The sequence below is a fragment of the Chamaea fasciata genome, unplaced genomic scaffold (genome assembly GCF_029207755.1).
Source record: "Chamaea fasciata isolate MVZ Bird 193981 ecotype frontalis unplaced genomic scaffold, bChaFas1.0.hap1 SCAF_1, whole genome shotgun sequence".
In the NCBI taxonomy this organism is placed as follows: Eukaryota; Metazoa; Chordata; class Aves; order Passeriformes; family Sylviidae; genus Chamaea; species Chamaea fasciata.
Genome location: NW_027094086.1, coordinates 133,886,540 through 133,908,977, shown reverse-complemented (window position 1 = coordinate 133,908,977; position 22,438 = coordinate 133,886,540). Strand labels below are relative to the sequence as shown.

At 36.3% G+C, this 22,438-nt stretch overlaps 1 protein-coding gene across 1 annotated transcript in view; it reads right to left on the bottom strand.

Annotated features, from left to right (window-relative positions):
- Window positions 1–22,438, bottom strand: part of MALRD1 (MAM and LDL receptor class A domain containing 1) — a 232,061-nt gene that overhangs the window by 199,889 nt on the left and 9,734 nt on the right. The window contains exons 5-9 of the mRNA XM_066191598.1: window positions 18,448–18,541; window positions 14,663–14,806; window positions 10,931–11,088; window positions 5,011–5,103; window positions 2,598–2,805 (exon numbers count right to left, since the gene is read on the bottom strand). Of these exons, the coding sequence (XP_066047695.1) occupies window positions 2,598–2,805; window positions 5,011–5,103; window positions 10,931–11,088; window positions 14,663–14,806; window positions 18,448–18,541 (697 nt within the window). The remainder of the gene's footprint in view (window positions 1–2,597; window positions 2,806–5,010; window positions 5,104–10,930; window positions 11,089–14,662; window positions 14,807–18,447; window positions 18,542–22,438) is intronic.

Genomic DNA, 22,438 nt, shown 5'->3' with positions numbered 1-22,438 from the left:
GTTTGTTCTTGGAATAAATTGTTATTTTAATACTATTCATGTCAAATCAACATGACCAAAGAAGAACATTATTTTAAAATTCCTTGTTACAGTGAAAAAAAGAAATTCTTACAGGAGGGGAATCCTTCACATTAAGTAACAGCTGTCTGCCATTGTTTCTGTTCAGTAGGAGATCTGTCAGCTCTCTTAGTACCTGAGAACACTTCAACAAAGGAAACTACTGGGGATGTGTCCAAGGATAGATGCTAAAAGACCTAATAAAGGCTAAAATATGCATCACTGTACCAGATAGGGAATTTTACTGAAAATCAATATGAATAAATATAGTGAACTCTAAACATCATGGAGGACAATATCAAGATCTTGTGGAAAAATTATATAACGGGAATAAATGAACAACAAACAAAAATAAATAAGAATTTTTTCTTTGCACTTTTTTGCTCAGTACTGTGGAAAGTGTCTGAAAGATGAATCTTCTAAGCTGACCAAACTGCTGAGTAACTTTATTCCATTAGGGTCCTCTTTCCTGAAAAGGAGTGTGGGAAGTATCCAAGACAATTTAACCCATTAAAATGGGCCAACTTTAAAAACAGTTATTGCAATTTTAAAGATGGCACTTCATTTTTGTGCTCTGTCTTCTCGGCCAGTAGTCAGAGAAATAAGCAACTACTACTGGTTACTTATACTTTAGAAAAGAACCTTTTCCCAACCTCTTTTTGGGGGATGAATATATATTTTGTGCACTGCTCCAACAAAAGGATGCCTCTTCAAACAGTGAATATCTCAACACATAGTTAAGCAAACAATCCCTATATCTCACGTTCAAGTGAGTGTCATAGTTTCTTTAATTTGAAAGGAGAAAATTCCAGTGGAGAATTAGGGACAGTAGAAAAATCAAAGTTAATTACAGATGCAGCAGCAGAGTATGGAGCACTAGGCAGACGTATTGAAGAGAATTTTGCACTGATTGTGGCCCTCATCATTCTTTGTCCCAGAACCCTAACTCTGGAGATTCCACAAAGGACAGTACTGAGACCATCAGGTCATTCTGACTTTTCCTTCTTGTGCCAAATTTCCATTTTTCTGACCCATTAACATCACCATGATGGAAGAAATATTCCCAAAAATTCTACTTTGATCTTTAAAATACTGACTAGATCTAGGTAATTTGTAATCTTTTGGTTACCCAGTATCAATGTCCAGTGTCTGAGGCACAGGCCTGTAAATGTTTGGACTTATCTTAATTTTCACCTTGTGTAGTGCAATTAGAAGCTCCCTTCAACTGAAACAATTATTTTTCATTATCCTTTGAAACTTAAAAATTATTCTTTTTTATTTCCAGTTGCTCTTCACCACAATTCTCTCTCATTGCTATGAAGTGAGACTGCTAAATTGCTGATAAATAAAGTCCATCTTTGAAAGGACAATTCACTTTCTTTCCATTCCTCCCAAAGAACTTACAAGGACTCCCCACACTCCTACCAGTGAAGGTAAGACAGACACAGAGCTAACAAAAAAGAGTCAAGTCTTGTAAAAATCAAAAAGAGCTCTCAGAGAGGGAACCTCTAATGTTTGCTTAGATCCTACCTGGAGATAAAACGGTATATACATTCCTATTTAAAATGTCATTTCAGCATTTGCACTTATTACTTGCTGCAGAGACAGTTCCCACATTATTTAAGTAATTGAAAAAAATTAAAGATTTAGACTGAGAGTTTAAAAAATGGCTTGCAGTCACAAATAGTTCTTAAAGTCTCATCAAGCAATCAGAAAATAAGACATCGTGTTTTTCATCCTGCTACCTTCAACAATACACAAAATTTTAATTGGCGCCTCCCAGCAGCAACATATATTACCAGCAGTATCTTAAATATGCGTACATTTTTTATCTGCAATACATATTTAAGTTGTACTACTACACACAAACATAAAAACTTATGCATGCCCTATAATAATAAATTAACAAATGATAGCGTCTCTAAAGATGTTTTCACATGGAGATCAAAAATTATTCAGAATTATTACGAACGTTTTTCAGTAATTTTAATAATTTTCTTTTTACTCTTGATTCTACAGTAGAAAGTGTGGCTTTTAGACAAAGTTGCCTTCAGCTGCAAATATAATTAAGAAGATGTAGCTTCTGACCTGTGGCCCATTTCTGTGGTGATTTGTTTCATAGTGTAAATATCATGTCACTTAATGCATTTTCTGACAGTAATTCACAAACAGTCTAAATTAGAAAACTGTTCAGAGAACAAATTCCAAAGCAGATTTCATTCCCTTGCAAATTAGGGAAGTAGAGGTTATAAAAGTGGTATGTAGGGAGTACATTCAAGCAAAAATACAGCATTTCAGCAGATTACTAAACAAATTACTAGCTCTATCTAAGTCATGACGCTGCGGCCAGACAGAGAAACACAAAGCAACGGAAAGGAGAAAACGCTATGAACATCTTCTCTAACCTGTATGTCATTAAATATTCTGTGGAAAAGAAGCCATATAAATTTAATTTTTTTTTTCCTAGTGATTTGTTGAATGTTTAGGTTTCACAACACTCTTCAGCAAGTTGTCCCTCTAAAGCAACAGGATTCACTCACAGCAGGTGTCTGGGTCCTCACTGCTGCCATCAGGGCAGTCCAGGTGAGAATCAGAGGCTGATCCAGGAGCCGTGGGCTGCCCATCCCTGCAGGTGGATTCTTCCAAGGAACAGAAACCTTGTGGCTCTGATGGTGCAGCATCCATGAGCTGGATGCTATTCAGGCAGATGAAACCTTCTTTTCTCTGGAGTGTTCCCTTAAACACAAGCTGTCAATTGTTACAGTTAAAATATTTGCAATAACAGACAACAGAGTGAAATTGATTTTTATTTACACAAAACAGTTCTAGGTGTAAAAAAATGCTGCATAATTTCCATTGCAAAACTCTGATGAATTTCAAATCACAATCTGAAATTTTGTATGACTATCTCAGGTTAAAATTACAGAAAATTTAATGAATTCCAAGAATGAAGTAAAAAGGAAAAAAGTCTGTATTAAAGAAAAATTCATAATCTCATGAACCTTCAGCTAAAAATTAGTAATGTCCCTTTAGAAAGGGGTCCTGGGATTTAATATCCTAAAGACTCCATCTTCCTTTCTGAAGTGTCTTCAAAACCTCATTTTGGAGATCCTCAAGAGAAAATTTCCAGTTTCAGGTATATAAAATGGGCTGGGGATTGTCCTCAGACACCAACTGGTACATCAGAGCTTAAGAACTGATAACTGTTTCATTATGTAAAATAAAATGTATTCATCCAGTCTCTGCAGTGGGGTTGGCCCCTACTGGCCTGTAACCCTGGAACTGTTCTGGGCGCTGGATGGGAGGTGGCTGATTTGCTTAGATCAAAACCTTTCTAGCAACCATGCTGATGTTTTAATTATTTGGACAATCACACGCCAATCCTGGGCCTATGCCCTCGTCCTGCTTATTTTACTGCTATTGACATAGACACAGAGATTCAAGGAGCATTTCTCTCTGACAGCTCCCTTACTCTGAACAGATTTAGCACAAGCTGATTTATAGCAATGAAATTCCAGAAGAACATCTGTTGCTCCTGGCCACAGTAGAGCCCAGCTCTGTTGGCTCTCAAAGCAATGAAATTACCCCATTTGTGTGCTCCAGGTTTTTTTCGCCTGAGATAAAGCAGCAAGCAGGAGGAAGAAAGCTTGGATTCATCAAAAAGACTAGGATGGCAATAAAAGAAAGCACTGAGAAACAAGAGCAGGAGTTGGAGGAATAAATAAAAATGGATTTGTGGGCTTTGACAGGCTAGGACGTGACCAAAGTGTGTGTCTCAGAAAGTAGTTATGTGCAAGGGTCAGAAAGCAGTGTAAGAGTATCTGACAAAACAGAAGGAAACTAGAAAAGATGTGATTTGGAGCATAAGCAGAAGGGTCTAGCACACTCCCCAAAGCCTGGGAATTAGATTGAAGTGAAATCTCAAGAGACATTTTTCTTTCTAAAACATAAGAGTCATATAGGTCATTATCTTCCACTAGGGAAAATTTCTTCAAAATTACAGAAGTTTTCTAATACTTTCCATTCTCTCTCTACCAATTCAAAAGCAGAATGCTTCGCTGAAAAATTGAAACAAGCATGAAAAAATATATATAGTATTTTTCTATCTTTAGTAAAAGTGAAGATTTCTTCCCTAAGTGCAGGGATCCCTGTAGTCTTTCTACAAGAATATAGAGTTTTGGCTTTCTACTTATATATATACAAACTGAGCAGGCATTTGTTTATTTATTTTTAGATACTGCAGATAGCTTAATTACACATCTGCTTGTGTATTCAAAATTGTCCTTGTGGGAAAAGGAGAGACAGGCAACAACACACACTCAGAACCTACTAGCTTGCTGAAATACATTCATTCTAACATCTGTCAAAACATCAATTCTTGCAGTGGGCTTAGTCTTTGTCCTTTCACAGAGGTTGTATTTTCAGCTGATTGCTGAAACAGTAAAATATGATCGTTACTCACAGAAATACAAAAATCCTGTAAATGAAAAATTAATTAAAATGGAAACTAGTAAATTAATATAAGAATTGAGTAGTTGCAATTTAGCATTTATCTCTGTGCCTGAAATTTCAAGGAGAAGGTATCTTCTCAATTAATGATTTACATCATTTCACTGAAGTTCCACAAGGATCATTTACATCATTTCACTTAACAATATATATATGCTTTTAAATTAGTTGGTAATTCCTGAGTTGGACTCAGGTGGCTAAGAATCAAATGAGATTTGTATTCATTTTCTTGCATACTATGTAAATCCAGCAGCTTCTGTATGTCATGTTTGTGTAGATGTTTTCTTGAGATACAACCAGATATTTGCTCAAATTGAAGCAATGAAAAAAATATCTAGACATTCAATACACAGACAATTTTAATGAATTTTTAGGCTTCCTAGAAGATTTAAAAACTAAGTAAAACATCTTCAAAAATTGAGCACATGCCTTTTTCATTCATACCTTTATATTTTCTAGCCCCATTGGTAGCTGTATATTTACTTTGACCCATTTCCTATCACTCATTGTGTTGGTTTCCCACACGACATGCTCCTCCTGTAAAATGTAGAAAACAAGTTTAAAGATAAGTTTTGTTCCTCCAGAAGTTATCAAGGCCATTTTTTGTCCTCCATCTTTTCATCTCACAGCCAAACAACCGCTATATGCAATGTTGCTCTATGTGAAAAAATAAAACTTCTCATACTCATCTGCAATCTTTGCACTGAGGTATATCGCATAGAGGGGAAGGAACACATATTTGCTGTGACTAAACAGACTAATAATATTATTATCAGGAGTTGAGTTGGTAGAATTAAAGTTAATTAATATGTAAATTAAGCCATGTTAGTGCTGAATTTAACAATATGTTTCCATGGTGTTTTCTACATAAGTTTCCTTTTCATAAATAAAGGTTTATATTATGTTGTGTAATTAATTAGATTCAGTTCTAAGAGAACTGAATTCTGGGTCTGCCAGAATTACCCAAGCAATTGTGTGATAAACTGTTCTTTTAAAGCTGTAAAGCAAGCTCACAAAGCGGAACCTAAAAACTTGTAGTCATGCTCTGAGTTACCTTAATCCTTCCATTTTCATTCCACCTCCTAAGGATAAAAGGAAGAGTGCTACATATGGTAAGGCTCCCTTTATGCAAGCACTCCAAGCCCTTTTGATTCAATAATTTGGCAAAAGTATCTCACAACTCACTCTGTTTCTGGTTATGATCCTGCTTGGAACTGAGGCATAAAGGAAAGAAGCAGTAATTTGGACTTTATATACCCACACAAAATCTTATTAAGAAGCAGTTGCAAAATAGAGCAAAACCAGAAAGACAGAAAAAATCCTTGGGAATAGTTAATATAGGCTATACGTACAAACAGACTTACCATTAAAAATATCAATATTGAGACTATTTTTAAGAAGCTGCAAAGTATTGGTCATATCTTTTCCACACAGGATATTACAAAATTAGTGGCAGTTCAGAAAAACATGCAAAGCAGGATAAGAGAAATGTAGAGTCTCTTGTACAAAGAGAAACTGAAAGTATAAAACCAATTTATCTTACAGGAGATTAATAAAAAGGGTTATGATAGGCATGCGAAATGTTATCAATACTATAGGCAAGGACAGTTATCTTTTCCCTGTTTTGTAATATAAAAGAGAGAAGTGGCTGTGAGCCAGCAGAATAACATAGATATGATTTGTGATGTGCAGACAATTAGTGTTCTTTTCCTACCAAGGCCATTCTGATATATTAGCAAAGCTGGAAGATTAAATCCCCATTGAGCATGTCTTCAGAGATCAGTTTTGGAAAACTGCAAGACAGGGCCAAGGCAGTACATTCATTTCAAACACTCAATGACAGATGAGATCAAATTGGACAAAGCACATGGCATACTTGATTTCAGAAATAAAAGTCAGCTGTGAGTTTCTACATCAGTATAGGATGTTTTAGTCTACTTTTTTGCATGACATATTCAGCAAAAGTCTTTCAATATTGAGAACACTTCATTCTGTGTGAAACTTGCTTCATTTTACCATATAATTCAGCTTCCAAAGGAAATCTATTAGCCTACATTAGACACGTATAAGACACAGGAAAGGAATCATACTGCATGGCTGGTTACAATCATAGCCTGTGGTTAAATTACTGCTTTTATTTAACATGGTCCCTCCCACTCACATGTACAAACCCCTCAAACACATTTGCATATTTTTGGGGGAGCATTGTATTTGCTGTGTATTTGACTGAATACACCTCAGTACTATAATTTTGTTCACATCCAGGTAACAGCTTAGAAACCCAGCTCCATGACCATTTTTCTCCCAAACTAATTTTAATACAAATAGCTTGCAGCAGTAAAGTTTTGAGTGTTCTGTATAGTTTCCAGACCTTCTGGAACTTTTATTTACACTGAAAGCTGCAAGTGACCTCAGATAAACCAATATTTTAAGCATATCTTACCCTGTGATTTTATACAGTTCTAGTAAGTCAACAATATAATTTCTTTTCCTCACAATTCTTGTAGTATTCACCCTGCTTGTCATATTCTTCCACCTCTTTGCTACAAATGGGTTAACCCCTCTGGCACATTCCTTGTGTCACTAACCTTCTTCTAAAATATGGAAGATGTTGCTTTTCCAGTAGTTTCCTTCAAGATTTATTTTGGTGATGCAGAGGAGTGATTGCTCAAGATAACTTTACTCTATTCCTCTTACCGTGATATATTACTACAATAAACAACTTTTTGTAAAGCTAAAATGAGCAAGAATTGTTCCTTTTCCCCACAATGGTGTGGGTTTTTTGGGGGTTTTTTTGTTTGGTTTTTTTTTTTTTTCTCTGAGATAATGTCACTCAGATTTGAAGGATGGAAGAGAAATCATGACTTTCTATAAAAGTTTCCATTTATAAAATACTTTTTAAATATATATATATTTACATTTCCCTATTGATACATGCACTGCTGTGCGACTGCACCCATTATTTTGCCCCCACTTCTCTTTGCAGAGAGCAATTTGCAACAAAGGCCTGTTTGTTCCCCCACAATGATTAATCAACTTTACCTTCTGCACTGGAGTGTACTCATATGACTTTTGCAAGTGTTGTTGAACACATAGAAAAATTTTAGTGTATTAGGATACAAATATACTTGCATGCATAAGCATTAGTTGAAATTATCTTTTATTTTTAAATTTCTGTATTTTTCAAAGCCATGCAAGATGTAAATATTAAGACAATAAAAGGAAGAAGAATAAGCCCATTACTTAAGGGGAGTAACAAACAACTAATGAAGAGAAAATGATAGACTCAACATTGTATTATTTGGTTTCTGTTTTTACTGAGAATGCTAAAATTTATCTGTCAGTGAACAGACAGTTAATTTTGCTAATTGAATGCACAAACTGAGAAATGGGATACTGGAAAGCAGTGCCATGGAAAGGGACCTGGGGGTCCTGGTCCATGGCAAGTTGAACATGAGCCAGCAGTGCCCTGGCAGCCAGGAGGGCCAACCCTGTCCTGGGGGTCATCAGGCACAGCATGGCCAGCCGGGCAAGGGAGGGGATTGTCCTGCTCTGCTCTGCACTGGGGCGGCCTCACCTTGAGTGCTGGGGGCAGTTCTGGGTGCCACAATATAAAAAAGACATTAAACTGTTAGAGAGCTTCCAAAGGAGGGCAACAAAGATGGTGAAGGGCCTTGAGGGGAAGCCATGTGAGGAGTGACTGAGTTCACTTGGACTGTTGTTCAGCCTGGAGAAGAGGAGACTGAGGGGAGACCTCATGGCAATTTGCAACTTAATCATGAGGGGAAGAGGAGGGTCAGGTGCTGATCTCTTCTCTCTGGTGACCACTGACAGGACTTGAGGGAATGGTCTGAGGTTGTGTCAAGGGTGGCTTAGATTGGATATTAGGAAAAGGTTCTGCACCCAGAGGTTGGTTGAACACTGGAACAGCTCCCCAGGGAAGTGGTCACAGCACCAGTCTGACAGTGTTCAAGAAGCATTTGGACAATGCTCTCAGGCACAGGGTGTGATACTTGGGGTGTCCTGTGCAGGGCCAGGTGTTGGGCTTCAATGATGCTAGTGTATATCTTTCAACTCAGGACATGCTATGATTATGTGAATATTTTATGTTAGTTGAAGAGTTAATATTGCCAAATAGGAATTCAAACATGGACCAGAATAGACAAATAACGTTACAAATACATACAAGCCAGAAGTACTAAAACTGGAATGGAATCAAAGTTCAAAGACATATGAGTCACAAGAAAGAAAAATCAAATAGTCAAATATAGTAGTGTTTAATGAAGAGCAGCTTGGCAAGCCGACAATAAAAGAGGAAAAGCTGCAGATTATCATGGATTGCAAGTTAAATGTAAGTAAACAACAGGTTACTGTTGACAAAAGGAGCCCATTTTCCTAATCCTTCTTCATACCCAAGAGCAATTTAAATTCCCTGTCTTCTGACTGATGCCATAATGTCTATATTAGAAAATATGTTCACTTGTCTCTCTCTCTTGAAAGAGTGAGGAAAGGCAGAGATAAATTTACAACATCTGTGTCACTTGCCTCTAAGAACAATACTGAAACTGTACACTGGGTATAATCCAGTCTCCAGCTGCGTTGGGCCTGTCAGTGCTGGGATTTAGCAAGAGTTATTCAAAGACGAGAGGTTTTGGTCAATAAATACAGTGATAGAATGAGCAGGAAACTGCAAGGTACACACAACTGAGAGGTTATTTTGAATGAAAGCTTCCAGGACAGCAGCTCTGCTGTCTTCCAGGGTCAGAACAAGCACTTAACCCTCACTTCTGTTTCTTAGTATTGGCTAATTTTGAAGATTCATTTGTTTTTCATAAGACCTTAATGATTCAGTAGCAAAATGTGTAAAAGCCAACTCTCCCTTCATTTCAGTTTAAGAAGTCTTAAACATGAGTCTTTAGGTTTATTTCTAGGTTAAACTACCAGCAGAAGCTTATGTTTCTGAAGATCTTTCTGGCAAATTTTACAGTATGAGTAATTCACATCAGCTTTAAGTAAGTCTATGTGCAACAAATACATTTCTGATTTGATGGAGAAATTCAATACCTAAAACATAAAAGGGCCAAGAGAATCTATGGAAGCAGAGTGGACTGTTTTAATAAATGCAAGAAAATGTTCTTCTAATGAGCATGTAAGGACCAGTTTATCAATTAATTCAATCTAGGCTTCCACTTCGATGGGAACCCAAATGTCAGTTTCCTTATGCTTTTCACTTACATAATTTGCTCTATTTTCAGGGAAAGAAAACTCTTAAATTGGGTCCATTGATGCTACTTACGTGAACAGCTGAAATCAATATTCCTATTCTGTCTCAAGGTTGCTGAGAGTGTCATACCTGGGAATTTATTGGCAAATACTATGGCACAAAACTCTGTGTATTCTGACCAGAACACTGATTATGTTACAATTCCCTGATAGAGTAATGGGTCACAGAAAAATACAACTATTGGCTTTTATAAATGAAACATGTGCAAAAGCCTGGAGTTGTTTTCATGAATATTCGAAAGCACAACTGGAAAAAAATAAATTATTTCCATTACCTGTCCTTATTTTAAAACCTTTTGGTTATGTTACACTTTAAGGTTTCTTTGTGAAAGAAGTGGATCTAATATTTAAATATGTGTATTGCTTGGTGATAAAAATTCAGCTCCAGCATCAAGATATGAGAGCCATTAACTTAATGAGAGCAGTTCTACTGCTCTTGCTTTCATTAAGTAGCAGTGCAAAGCATCAATACTAAGCTATTAAACCAGACTTCTAAAAGAGAACATCTTAATATTGGAAAGTCTCACAGGGTAGGGGAGGTAAGAAAGATGAAAGCAGTTAGCAATGCTCAACTGGCATTTGTGTTTCATTCTGGCAAGGCTCTTTTACCTACTAATAGGTAGAAGAATAGAAAAAAAAATGCACTAACACTTGGGTGAAGACAAAGTAAAGCAGGTGTTTAATCAAGAACTTTCTAGTTATCCTGAGTCAACAACTTTCTTTTTTAATATGTCTCCATAGACAAAATCACCTATTTTCTTATTTCCATAACAGAAATAAGGCTAGAAAAGCTGTTACTATAGATTCTCCTGTGAAATCTGAAATTTATTTAATTCTGTAATAGCTGGGTTCGTCCTTGAAGTCTCATTGCAGAACATTCACCCATCAAATTAGTTTATAGCCAAGATGGCAAACACCCAGGTTTTGCAAGTGCACATACCAGTGGAATGGTACCACGACACTTTTCGCACAAGCTGACTCAGTGGACAGGCATGTAGCAGCAGGTGTATCTTGCATTTTGTCTGGTAACACCTGGGCTGCCATACCTTCACCTTTTGAAAATGAACACGTTTCTCCTTACCTGATTCATAAGCAGCACTGCCTTGAGACCATTGCTATCTGCCATGGAGTAGTGAAACTGAAAATGGCAATTCTTGCTGGAGCAATGACACATGGAGCTGCTTAGATGGGCCCTTTCATATAATGCATTGTAATTAGCTTCTAACCACTCAAAATGGCCTGGGGAAAAAAAAAAAAAAAAAAAGGAAAGAAAATTAAGGTCACTTTTTCACAGAATATTTTTCTTTCTCAGTCTTTAAAAAGAAGGACTGCTCTCATGTAATTACACCAAAGACAGATCCCAGAAAGAATGAAATCTGTTCTTCATGCTGATGATGTGACTTGGATGTCAATGTCATCTGTTTCCTGTTAAAAAAAAATATTTTTATATATATATATATATACATATATATATATATATATATACACACACACATACATATATATATATATATATATTAGTCCCAGCAACCACGAATTACATCTGTTGATAGTATCTCAAAGTTTTTACTTTGCATGCTAAAACCTGCAAGAATTCCCAGCTCAGCCCTCTTACATTTACAAACATTCAATACGTAATGACAAATATATGTGGACATCCGGCTCTCTTCCCACTGGGGTTCCCAGGAAATATGCTTTTTTATGGCAATGCTTAAAAAGACAAAACAAAAAAGGTCATCTGCATTACTACTGCAGGAAGCAGTCACATCTCCACCATGTAATCAAGGTCTTTACTTCTCAGACAGAACTTCTGCAACAAAATGTTGGAAGCATATTGTCTTCCCACCTGAAGCAGAAAAGCAATTTGTGCTCTTAATGACCTGCTGACCCTTATAAAAGCATTCCTGCAGAGATCTAAAGGAGTTCTACATCCCTTGAACAGTGTCTATCAGTTTCAGAAATAAAAAGGCTAAATATTTTTTACTAAATATATCAGCTCTTTCCCCTGCCTCCTCAGTCACTGAATATTTTCTGCCTTCTGCAGCAATTATTAAAATAATAGACCAGGACTGATTAAAGATCTTAAGTCTGCAGTTTCTATGTTTATTTCTCTAAACACAATTTATCTCAAATGCAAATGTTACACAACCTCAAGGTGAAGAAAGTAATTTCACAATAAAAATGCTCATTTTTATAAAGGACCATGTCCTTTTCCTTCTGTTGTCTATTTACTCTTTGCACTATGCAATGATTTACACTGTAATATGTTCTTGAAATATTCTTGGAGTTAAGCTTGTAATTTCATGCCAGAGCAACTAACTTTTATATGAGGGAATGTTGTAGATTTAACCCAGATTTCTCTTTGACAGACATGAAAAAAGCCTCTACAATTCTATGACTACTATCTTGTGCATAAGAGAAATATGCAACACCAGAAGACATGCTATCAGTCGTTTATCTAACTTCAAAGTTCTCTGATGTCACAAAACCAACCAATTTTAGTTTCTGAGCCCAGTGATACTTAACATTCTTCTCCCTCTTTCCTTTCGAGTACTTGAATCTTTAAAAGCAGGGTGAAGAGGAGTTGACAATTTTTCTGACAAGAAGGCAAATGAACTGCTCTAAATAAACCAAAGTCCTATGTAGTATCCAGAATAATCCTGTGTCCAAAAAAGCATGCTTACTCTTCTTTAGGGAATGCATTTTATGCAAGTATTGTGATTGCTTCTGCTTAATCCAATGTGAGGAACATAAACTCTGGAAACTACTATAGCATGTATGAAACACCAATAAAGGAAACAAGAAAAAAAGTACTTTCTGAGCTGTATTATAGGGGAATATAAAACATCTGTAAGAACTTTTGACCCTAGAGAAATTAAGAGGAAAAATTATAGATAGATTGCATACAATACAAAACTAGAGAAACAAAGCAATAAGGAACAAAGAAAAAATGTCATTCAAAGACAAAGTATTTTATTGAATTTCGGGATACTAACAAGGGAGGATTATTCAAAGGCTATAAGAAATCTTTTCTTTATAAATATCATTGTTTAGACCTCTTCTTTATAATTTATTTCTTACCTCTCTTTTATTTATAGAGAAATCTTTGATCAAAATTAGAATATAAAGCTTAGTCAAGCTCTATTTGCATTGCAAGTTTGAGCCCTTAAGCATGGCATTTTTGCAGTTTACATATCATTCTTTAGTTTTTAGAATTTATTCTATATTCAACCTCTTCATTTATGTCTCAACACATCTGCATGAGTAAAAATACTAAAAGTATTGAGAGGTCAACAATCACAGTTCAGATTTTCAATACTGTTTAATGTTCATGATGAATTAAATTCTGTGTGTTGTTTTGATGCTTGTTTCTTCACACATTTTCATTTTTCTTCATGACTTAGAAGCACCGGTAATGTTCCCAAGCAGCTGGGGAAATTCAGCCTACTCAGCTGCCTGTGCATATCCATAAAATAATGCCCAAGCACCTATGCAGGAAACATTCCCAAATATATTCTCTTTCCACAGACAGTGCTTGTAATATAGTCCTGTAAAAGCCTTTACAGAATTTCAGTATCTTTTCTCAATATTGCCTAAAAAGGGAAATCCATACCCCTTACTAGCCCATAAGATGTCATGTTAAGGTACTGCACAGATACAATGAATTTCAGAGGGGTTTCTCAAATAAAATCAAATGAAAAGTCTCTTTTAGTTAGATACCCCAGTAGAAACTGGAAGATGACATGACACTTCTCCTCATATTTAAGGGGAAAAGAATCTGCTTTACTCTATGATCTCCCTTATACATGCCTATAAAAATTAATTTTAACATAGTGAATACACTCAGGCACTTTTCCTTGATGTTCAATGGTAATTTGACTTATGGTTACTAGACTGCATTGAAATGCATGCTAAAATTTATTTTAAAATCTTTTTTTAAAATTAAAACAATATCTAACATTCATTCTGCTTCTGCCAATGAGATGTGCTCCATTTCTGTGGGTTCAAAGTTCATGCCGTAATCTCCACAATATCAATTCTTCAAAGCTGCGTCACAAACTGTACTATTACAACCAGCAATACTTGACCCCTCTGAAGGCAGCCTCAGTACACAAGCCAAACACTTAACAGGCAAGACAATTTCACCTCACAATAGAAAACTTAGAGATTTACATCTGTTTAGCTTTCCAAAACATTTCCCATAAACCCATAGACACATACTAGATAGTGACTTCAAAAACAAGTGATGCTCTTTAATTCTTAAAATTGCAGCTGGAATAATTTAATTAATTTTAAAGGTAGGACCCTACAATATTTTTTTATTTACAGTTGCCCTAATAAAAGGTTTAAAATGAAGTTCCAGACTGTATGCTCAAGCAGAGTAGTACTACATGAGTCAAATTGCCAAGTATCAAAATCAAAACAAAATAGAGAGAAAAAACTACACAAGGGATGTGGGCTTAGATGGAATTGATTTGATTTAATTTCACCAAACTCTTGCACAGATCTTATGCAAAGAATAAACTGGAGAATAAAACAGTTATTAGTTTATATTGGAACACTTATGTTAAAATATTTCATGAACACCTGAAAAAAATCATTAATTCTTACAATGAAATATTTTATGTCTTACCAGCAGGAGTGCTCACGATGCCCTTATTAAACAGCTAAAACAAAACCTAATTTAAGTACAAAATACACACAATTACTTTATCTAGTTCTGTTCTGTTTTGGCATTGAGGCACCATCTTGCCATAAAAAGCACTGTATTCTTCATGACAGCTAGTAATTTTGAGTTAAATTAAATCCCCACCTTCAGTGTTGTTGCTCAAGTCCTTCAGGAAGGAGCAGGAGGCAATCTTGTGCCCAGCTTGCAACTGTGCCCTCTGAGCAGGCTCAGCCCCCTGGTCTGAGTGCCACTCGCAGAGGCCAAGCTCAAAAACGGACATCTGTGGTACTAAAAGACAAGCAATCACTTCACAAGAGGTCATTATTTATCAGACTATTCCCCATTAGAAAACTATGCTTATTAAACTCCTTGACAACATTTCTGCTTCTTCAAAAGGTTACTTTAAAAGCCCTGTGTATTCCTGATTGCTGTCCTGTATTTCAGCCTGCCACCTTTAAATATTCTAAGAAATCATTCCCTCAAGACAGATGGTTCTTTCAAAGCAATGGAGTGCTATTTATGTTAGCCAGTCATCACAACCTTCCTGAGTTCAATTCCACAGAGAGAGTTGCCAGGTAACATAAAAACTGGCATGTAATAATAAGAAACACCTATTTACATTTCTAGGTGATAGCTACAGAAAAATCACTTTTAAATGAGGTTAAACTCAGCAGCATCTCCACAATACTTGTAACAGAATACTTCTTTTTAGAGACAGAAAGGTTCTGAATGCATCACCACATATTTTTGAGAGCTTTTTAAGGGCACAGTATGCCTGACTAATCTAGGTGCCTTTGGCAATGATCAGGATTTTAAGCAGGATTGCACTATCACAATGGCAGTTTCACTTCTTAATGTTATTGCAGGGGAAAGGTGATCTCCTGGTTAAGACACATTTTTAAATAGAAGTCAGGATATCTCAGAGAAAACATTCCTAACTGTATGGAGAAAACAGTTTCAGGTTAGTTTACATAGATGTTACTGTCTCCTTCATCTGAGAGACGTTGTATTATTCACATTACTGACACCTCAGTGAAATCGCCTGTCCAGGCAGTGCTGCAAACCGTTCATTTTTCGCTTCTGCCAGTGCTAAATAAATGTGCACCTTTTCAAATCATGTGTATTATGTGAGAAAGAGCTTGTCAAAAACCTTTTTCCTATGGAAAATTCAAAATTTTGAATGGATGGATTTTGAATTTGAATTCGATGGATTTTGTCAAATTCCAACATTCAAAATAAATTTGCAAACTCTTTTAAAAGGAATCAAGATCTTTTTCAAATGCCTTTGAAGTAATGATACAAAACATTTTGAGTGATTTTCTGGGGTTTTTCTAATTTTTTTTTTGAGGTTTTGTTTGTTTTGAAAAAATAGCCATTTTCCAGCTCTTAATGCTACAGCATGTCAGACAAATGTGAGATTAGTATTTTGGATTTTCTGACTCCCATCCTTGTAGTAGTTCACCTCAAATATCCGCTTCTGTAATATTAAAGGCTACGTCTTTGCAGGATTAGAATTAACTGAGGAATTAAGTTTAAGATTTTGTCAGTTGAAGTATTCATACTGGATTTTCATCAAAATTTATACATTATAAGTAATACATATATAATTACTTCAGTTTTTCTGAAAAAAGACCCATAACTTTGCAGTGAAGTTTTGTCACTTCTTCGTTACAAGTGATTTAAGGAGGACAAAAGCCTGATTCTCTCTTATAGCATTCCACTTTCATGCCTTGGAGCTCTTTGCTTTCATCTCTAGTAGAGATCAGAAGGACAGTCTAAGTGGGGTTCTTCACATATATAATTCTTAGGGAGTTGAGAGAGAATTCTGCAGAGCAGCCACTTGGATAAGAAGATGAAGCTTTGAACAAAAGGTCTACTAAAGGTATAATTGAAGGAGATTTTTGCATTATATGTGTTGGAGAAGATAACTTCAATATTTTCTATTTTACAGCCAAAGTATTTTTTTTCTGCAGCCTATATTCAAATGTATGATAAAGAGCTGTGTGGGTTTTGAGTGATAACAAACTATTTGGCAGCTGTTGGGAAAACTAAAAACTGTAAAGTATCTCAAATTTCTATACTGAAAATAGGGTTTGAGTTGTGTTTTTTTCAGTGCATGAAGTTTAGTCTTTAGCAGAACTGCACAACAGACTGAAGTGGGACAATTTGGGAGTCAGGGGAGGGATAGAAGGGCAGAAAGAACCTAAAGCATAATGAAATTACATTTATATTTGACCATCACAGTATGCACCAAGAAACTCCTGAAAGCACAAAAATTTAAGATATTTTATTCACAACCCTAAAAACATAGTCATACTAATGAATACAAATGCCCAGGTCATCTCTTACGTGCATTTGTATTGGGATTAAAAATCATGAAGGGTACATTAAAAATGCAAGTTTTAACTAGGGATTTTATGAAATTAAAGTACTTTCATTAAAAGTCTACTTATCCAGACATTCATTCCATAAAGACTAGTGAAAAAAATTATTTCAAATTCAACCAACCATCAGTCTGACCTTTTGTTTTAATTATTGGAAAATGTTCAGTAGTAACATTCCTCTTTCAGGGAGAAAATTAAGATTCTTTGACCCTGTTTTTGGTTGCTGTGAGCCATTTCGCTGTCACCTAATGAAGCTGACTTCTCCTAATGAGGAAACACAGGATAAGAACTGGCTTTTATTAGAATATACCTGAGGCACTTAACAGTGCAGCAGCTCGATCTGTAAACCACAGCAAAGAGTTCAACAGCTGCAGTGTAAGTTAAGTTTAATACCTGGATTTATAAGATATGGGGAGAATATATATCAGTTTTCTTTTTTTTTCCTTTTCCATCTCTTTGAGACAGTGTTTCATCGCACAGTTGAGTTTTTTTGGTTTGATTTTTTTTTTTGCTTTAGAATGATTTTGTTGAAAACTCCATGTATTTTTACAAACAGATCTCCTGCAGGAACTGGTGAAACAAGAGCATAGCTTTCTAGAATAATAGAAATCTAAATATATATGCCTGGTGGCATCATTAAGTTAGGGTTTGTGTCTTGCGCTTAATGTGATCTGCTTGAAATTGCTTAGCACTCTAACGTTTTAATACCCATGTGCATCTCTTTTCAATAGTTTTTTTCCTACAGGGAAATGTAGAGAGCATTATTTAGGAGTGTTGTACACGCAAAACCAACCACATAACCTAGCTTGGTCTGTGTCAAACACTGCTTTTCATATCTCGAGTTAAGTTTAAAGTCTAAACCCTCAGTGTCCATGCCAAAACTAGAAGAAAGAAAAACAAAGGAGGTGCTTTGACTCAGAATTGCACTCACCTGAGGATGTGACATAAGTGTCAGAGGGCAATACTCTTGGGTCATACAGAGCAGCAAGCAACTTAATTTATTCTAGGATGGGTGGCGTTCCTTTTCCATGAAAATACATTGGGTTGCAAAGGGAAATAGGAAATGTTTAGCTAAAGAATCCTGACATGCAGGGATGGTCAGACTGCAGAGATTACCAGCCTGACATAGCAGCTCTTGGAAGTAGCAGAGCAGAGCAGCATAACTCCACTGCACCCCTGAGGATCAGGACCTCCATGCATTTAGAAATACACGAGTGCCTTGGGAATCTTCCTAGTCAGCTCCAAAGATTTGCCTGAGCTGGCTGAACACATCAATTCTTCATCCAAAAACAATAGATCTTTTTTATCCACTGAGCCCTACATTTAGAATGTATCTGATTATTTAAAGTATTTATTGTCTTTCTTTGTAGCTGTGTTTAGATATGAAAAGACAGATGATTGCTTAGGGAAATGAAAATGAGACAAATGAAAATACAGAGTTAAAAAAACCTTTGTACAGCAAAACAATTCCATTGTTTTTTCTCTTCTAATCCAAGGAAAAGACAATGTAAAATGACCTGGCTCCTGAAAAACAGGTATTCTTACCACGTGCTATAGAACATCCTTCACTAAAGGTAATATCATCAATGGCAACAGTTTCACCTTGTCTCTGGGTCTCCACCATCCCTGAAAAGATAACCTAAAGAGATTAAAAGCAAATCAACAAGAAGCAAAGTTTACCAGTGTCACAGACAAAACAAAAAAGCATACAATATATGTCAATCAAGTCCATGGAGAATCTATTGGAAATATGAGAACTCTAATCACACATTTAACAATTCTGGAGGATTATCATCCTGGTTTTTTCACACGTTTATGGATTTTTCACCTGAGCACAGACAGGTAGTCCAATCATCTAACTCTAGATTAAAGTAGGAATTAACAGGAAGGATCTGAAAATCACAATACAATGCCTTAAAATCTAAGCAAGGATCATGACAGTTAAAGAACAGAACACAAAGGATTTGGTGTTTTATCTAGTCATTATCCCACCAGAGACTGGAAATGCTAACATTTTCTCATTGATTTCAGAATTTCTCAGAAACCTGGAGAAAAGTCAGAGCCAAACACACCATTATTCAGAAGTTTTTCATCACGTTTTTAGCCAAAACAAACATTGAGAAGTACTTGGTTGACAGTTATTCTGCTCTAATGTTACAGCAGTGGGGTTTGTAACCCTCACCGAAGTCTTCTATGCACAAGAAGTTACAAATATTTTACTTTTCCATCTTAAGGGCAAATTTCAATCCACATTAGTAAATGTATAGACTGTTAGAGGTTTTCTGCAGTGGTGTACAAGGGACTGATCAATCACAGTCCTTGGGAAAACAGAACAGAAACATACCAATCAAGACAACCCAACAAATCAATCTTGTTTTGGCAATGGCAGCCATATCACACTCAAATGGCAGCCATATCACACTCAAAAAGATGGCTATATGAATGAAATGTAGTATCTTGAAAATTTGCTAATTTATTTCTGAAAACAGTATTTTGAATTCTCGAATTCTACTGCAATGGTAAGTGCACTTAATGTGTAATTTCATGACATCACCACGAGAAGGGCAAACAGTGTATTTCTATTTTACGTTTCTATCATGGAAAAGTTTCAGATAAGTTCCTAAAACAATAAAGTGCACTGTTTTATAATTAGAAACACCAGAAATATGATTTAATATCAAGGATTTGATATTTTACATTTGCACAGTGATGTTTCATTTTGAAATCAAAATTTAGTTATTAATAAATGAGCAAGAAAGTACAGGACAAGACACTACTCCCTGTGAAACAACTGGGAAAGTAACTACTCCCCAAGAAACTATTTGGCAAGAAAACACTGGGCAAGAAACTCATCCCAAGAGATTACTCCCCAAGAAACTACTACCCAATAAACTACTACCCAAGAATATATTGGGCAAGAAACTACTGAGCAAAAAACAACTCCCTAAGGAACAACTCACCAAGAAACTACAGGGCAAGAAATTACTCCCCAAGATAATACTGGGCAAGAAACTACTGGGCAGGAAACAACTCCCCAAGAAACTACTGGCCATAAACTACTCCCCAAGATAATTCTGGGCAAGAAATTACTGGGAAAGAATCTACTGGGCAAGAAACTACTCCCCAGGAAACTGCTCTCCAAGAAACTACTTGGCAAGAAACTACATCCCAAAGATCTACTTCGAAAAAAACTAGTCCCCAAGAAAAAATTACAGGGCAAGAAACAACTGGGCAAGAAACTACTCTCCAATAAACTACTTCCCTGGAAACTACTGGGCAAGAAATTACTGGGGGAGAAACTAGTCCCCGAGATACAACTCACCAAAAAACTACTGATCAAGGAGCTACTCCCCAAGAATCTACCTTGCAAGAAAATTCTGGGCAAGAACCTACTTCCCACAGAACTACGCCTCAAGAAACTACTCCTCAAGAAACTACTGAACAAGAAACTACCTGGCAAGAAGCTACTTGGCAAGAGACAACTCCCTGTGAAACTACTGTGAAGAAACTACTGGGCAAGAAAATATTTCCGAATAGTGAGCAAGAGACTATTGGGAAGGAAACTACTGGGCAAGAAACAACTCTCCAAGGAACTACTGGGCAGGAATCTACTTGGGAAGACACTACTGGGCAGGAAGCAAAATCCCAAGAAACTACTGGCCATGAAGTACTCCCCAGGATAATTCTGAGTAAGAAACTACTGCCCATGAAAATACTCAATACATTTAATATATATATATCTACCTATAGCTTGCAGTTGGGGGTTTATAGTCAGATTTTATTATATACTGAGATAAAGTCATTTAGGCAATGCTGAAGAGGGACTAGCTCACTTTGCTGGAGCAAAATCAGAGACTGCTTCAAGTTCATATTCCATCAGTGCACATGAAATCTATATGAACCTGTTTTTCCTCGAAACTCATGAACAGTCATGAACTCATGAACTTCCCCCTTCCAGAAGATAATATTATGCCTCCAGGTTCTCTTTTGTCTAAAAAAGATTATCCAGGCTTTATCTGGTGCAGATACCTAGCCAACGTCCCCTGAGTTCAGTCCAATAATAACCAAAGTGATTCACACCCAAAGTTTGCTCCAGAAATGAACCATTCAATTTTCCTTCTCACACAAAGTCTAGAGCTCTTTAGGCTCACAAGTCAGTAACAAAAAAATATGCCTACATAGTGGCACTATTTGCTCGTAATTGCAATGATCTATATCTATGGAATGTCTGTGAGCACCAGATCAAATGAACATTGCAGCTACGTTAGTGGCATGCAAGGTGCTTTGGGACTGTAGGTGGGATCAAACACAACACAGCCACAGCAGCAGATTGCAGCACAGCAGCAAAGCACAAGGTAAAACAAGAATCAAACACAAAGACACAAATGAACCCCAAGCCTAGAACCCTTTCCCTTTACGATGTCTGGGAGACAGAAATTTGTTCTGAGTAAATCAGAGGGAAAATAGCTTAGAAGAGTAAACCATGACACAGTACTCCAAAACCCAGCCAAAACAGACACACTGAGCTTTCTTCTGGTTCAGTAGTTAAACCACTGGCAATCTTTTTATTTCAGAAATCCGTAAAATTGAGATTTTTTTAGATGCCAAACTAAATTCTGTATCCCATAAATATAATAGACTCTCAGTAGGAAGAGGCCTGGGTGTTAAATATTCAACATCAAAATGACCGAAGAAAATAAGCAGTGGAGGTTCAGAGGTAGATTTAAACTTAAGTCTCACTTTAGATGTGCCTTTAAAGTGGACAGAAGTATTAAAGCACCCTATTTCAAAGTGATTTATACATCCAAATAAAAATTATTTATCTCTCATTATGTTTTTCCATAGGAACATTAATAATCAAAATTTTACCTTGAAAATGCCACAGGTATCCCTGTAGGCTAAGTATCTTGTCATAAAAAAGAACAAGTGCAAAAGGGCAAGTGAATTTCATTCATTTGTATGACAGTGATAGCTTGCAAGTTGACACTGGAGCAAAACGTGCAAACAAGAAAATTTGCTCGGCTTCACACTAGGTTTTGTGAGGTGCTGAGTTAGCTGTGTTTTTTAAGTCAGTTTTAATGATTACTGCAGGAAGTTTGACACCTGCCTCTTTAAAGCTGGACTCTGCCCATCTGTTCACTTGATAGAGGCCAAAGGATAACCAGGTTTGCAAGCAATAATCTAATTAGGATATGACCTAGCAAGGGGAAGTAGATGCCATGTTATATTAACCATTCCCAGAGTCAGTCAATTTTCCAAGTAATATGAACGATGAAAAAAGCAAATCTCGAAGTTACAATACAACCTCAGATGCTATACATACGCTCCTATCAGGTAGAGGTAAGTTATTGACCAAAAACAAAGCTGATACTTGTGTTGAGCTGTGTACAAGTATTTTGCAATATACATTCTCAGAAGGGTTGAGCAGGCCCGTATTACTCCAATAATCAAGATCCTGTTGGATGCTTTAGCACAACATGGAAGTCAAGTAATTATGTTACTCATTTGGTTTATTGAAACGAGGTTGTGCTGCAAT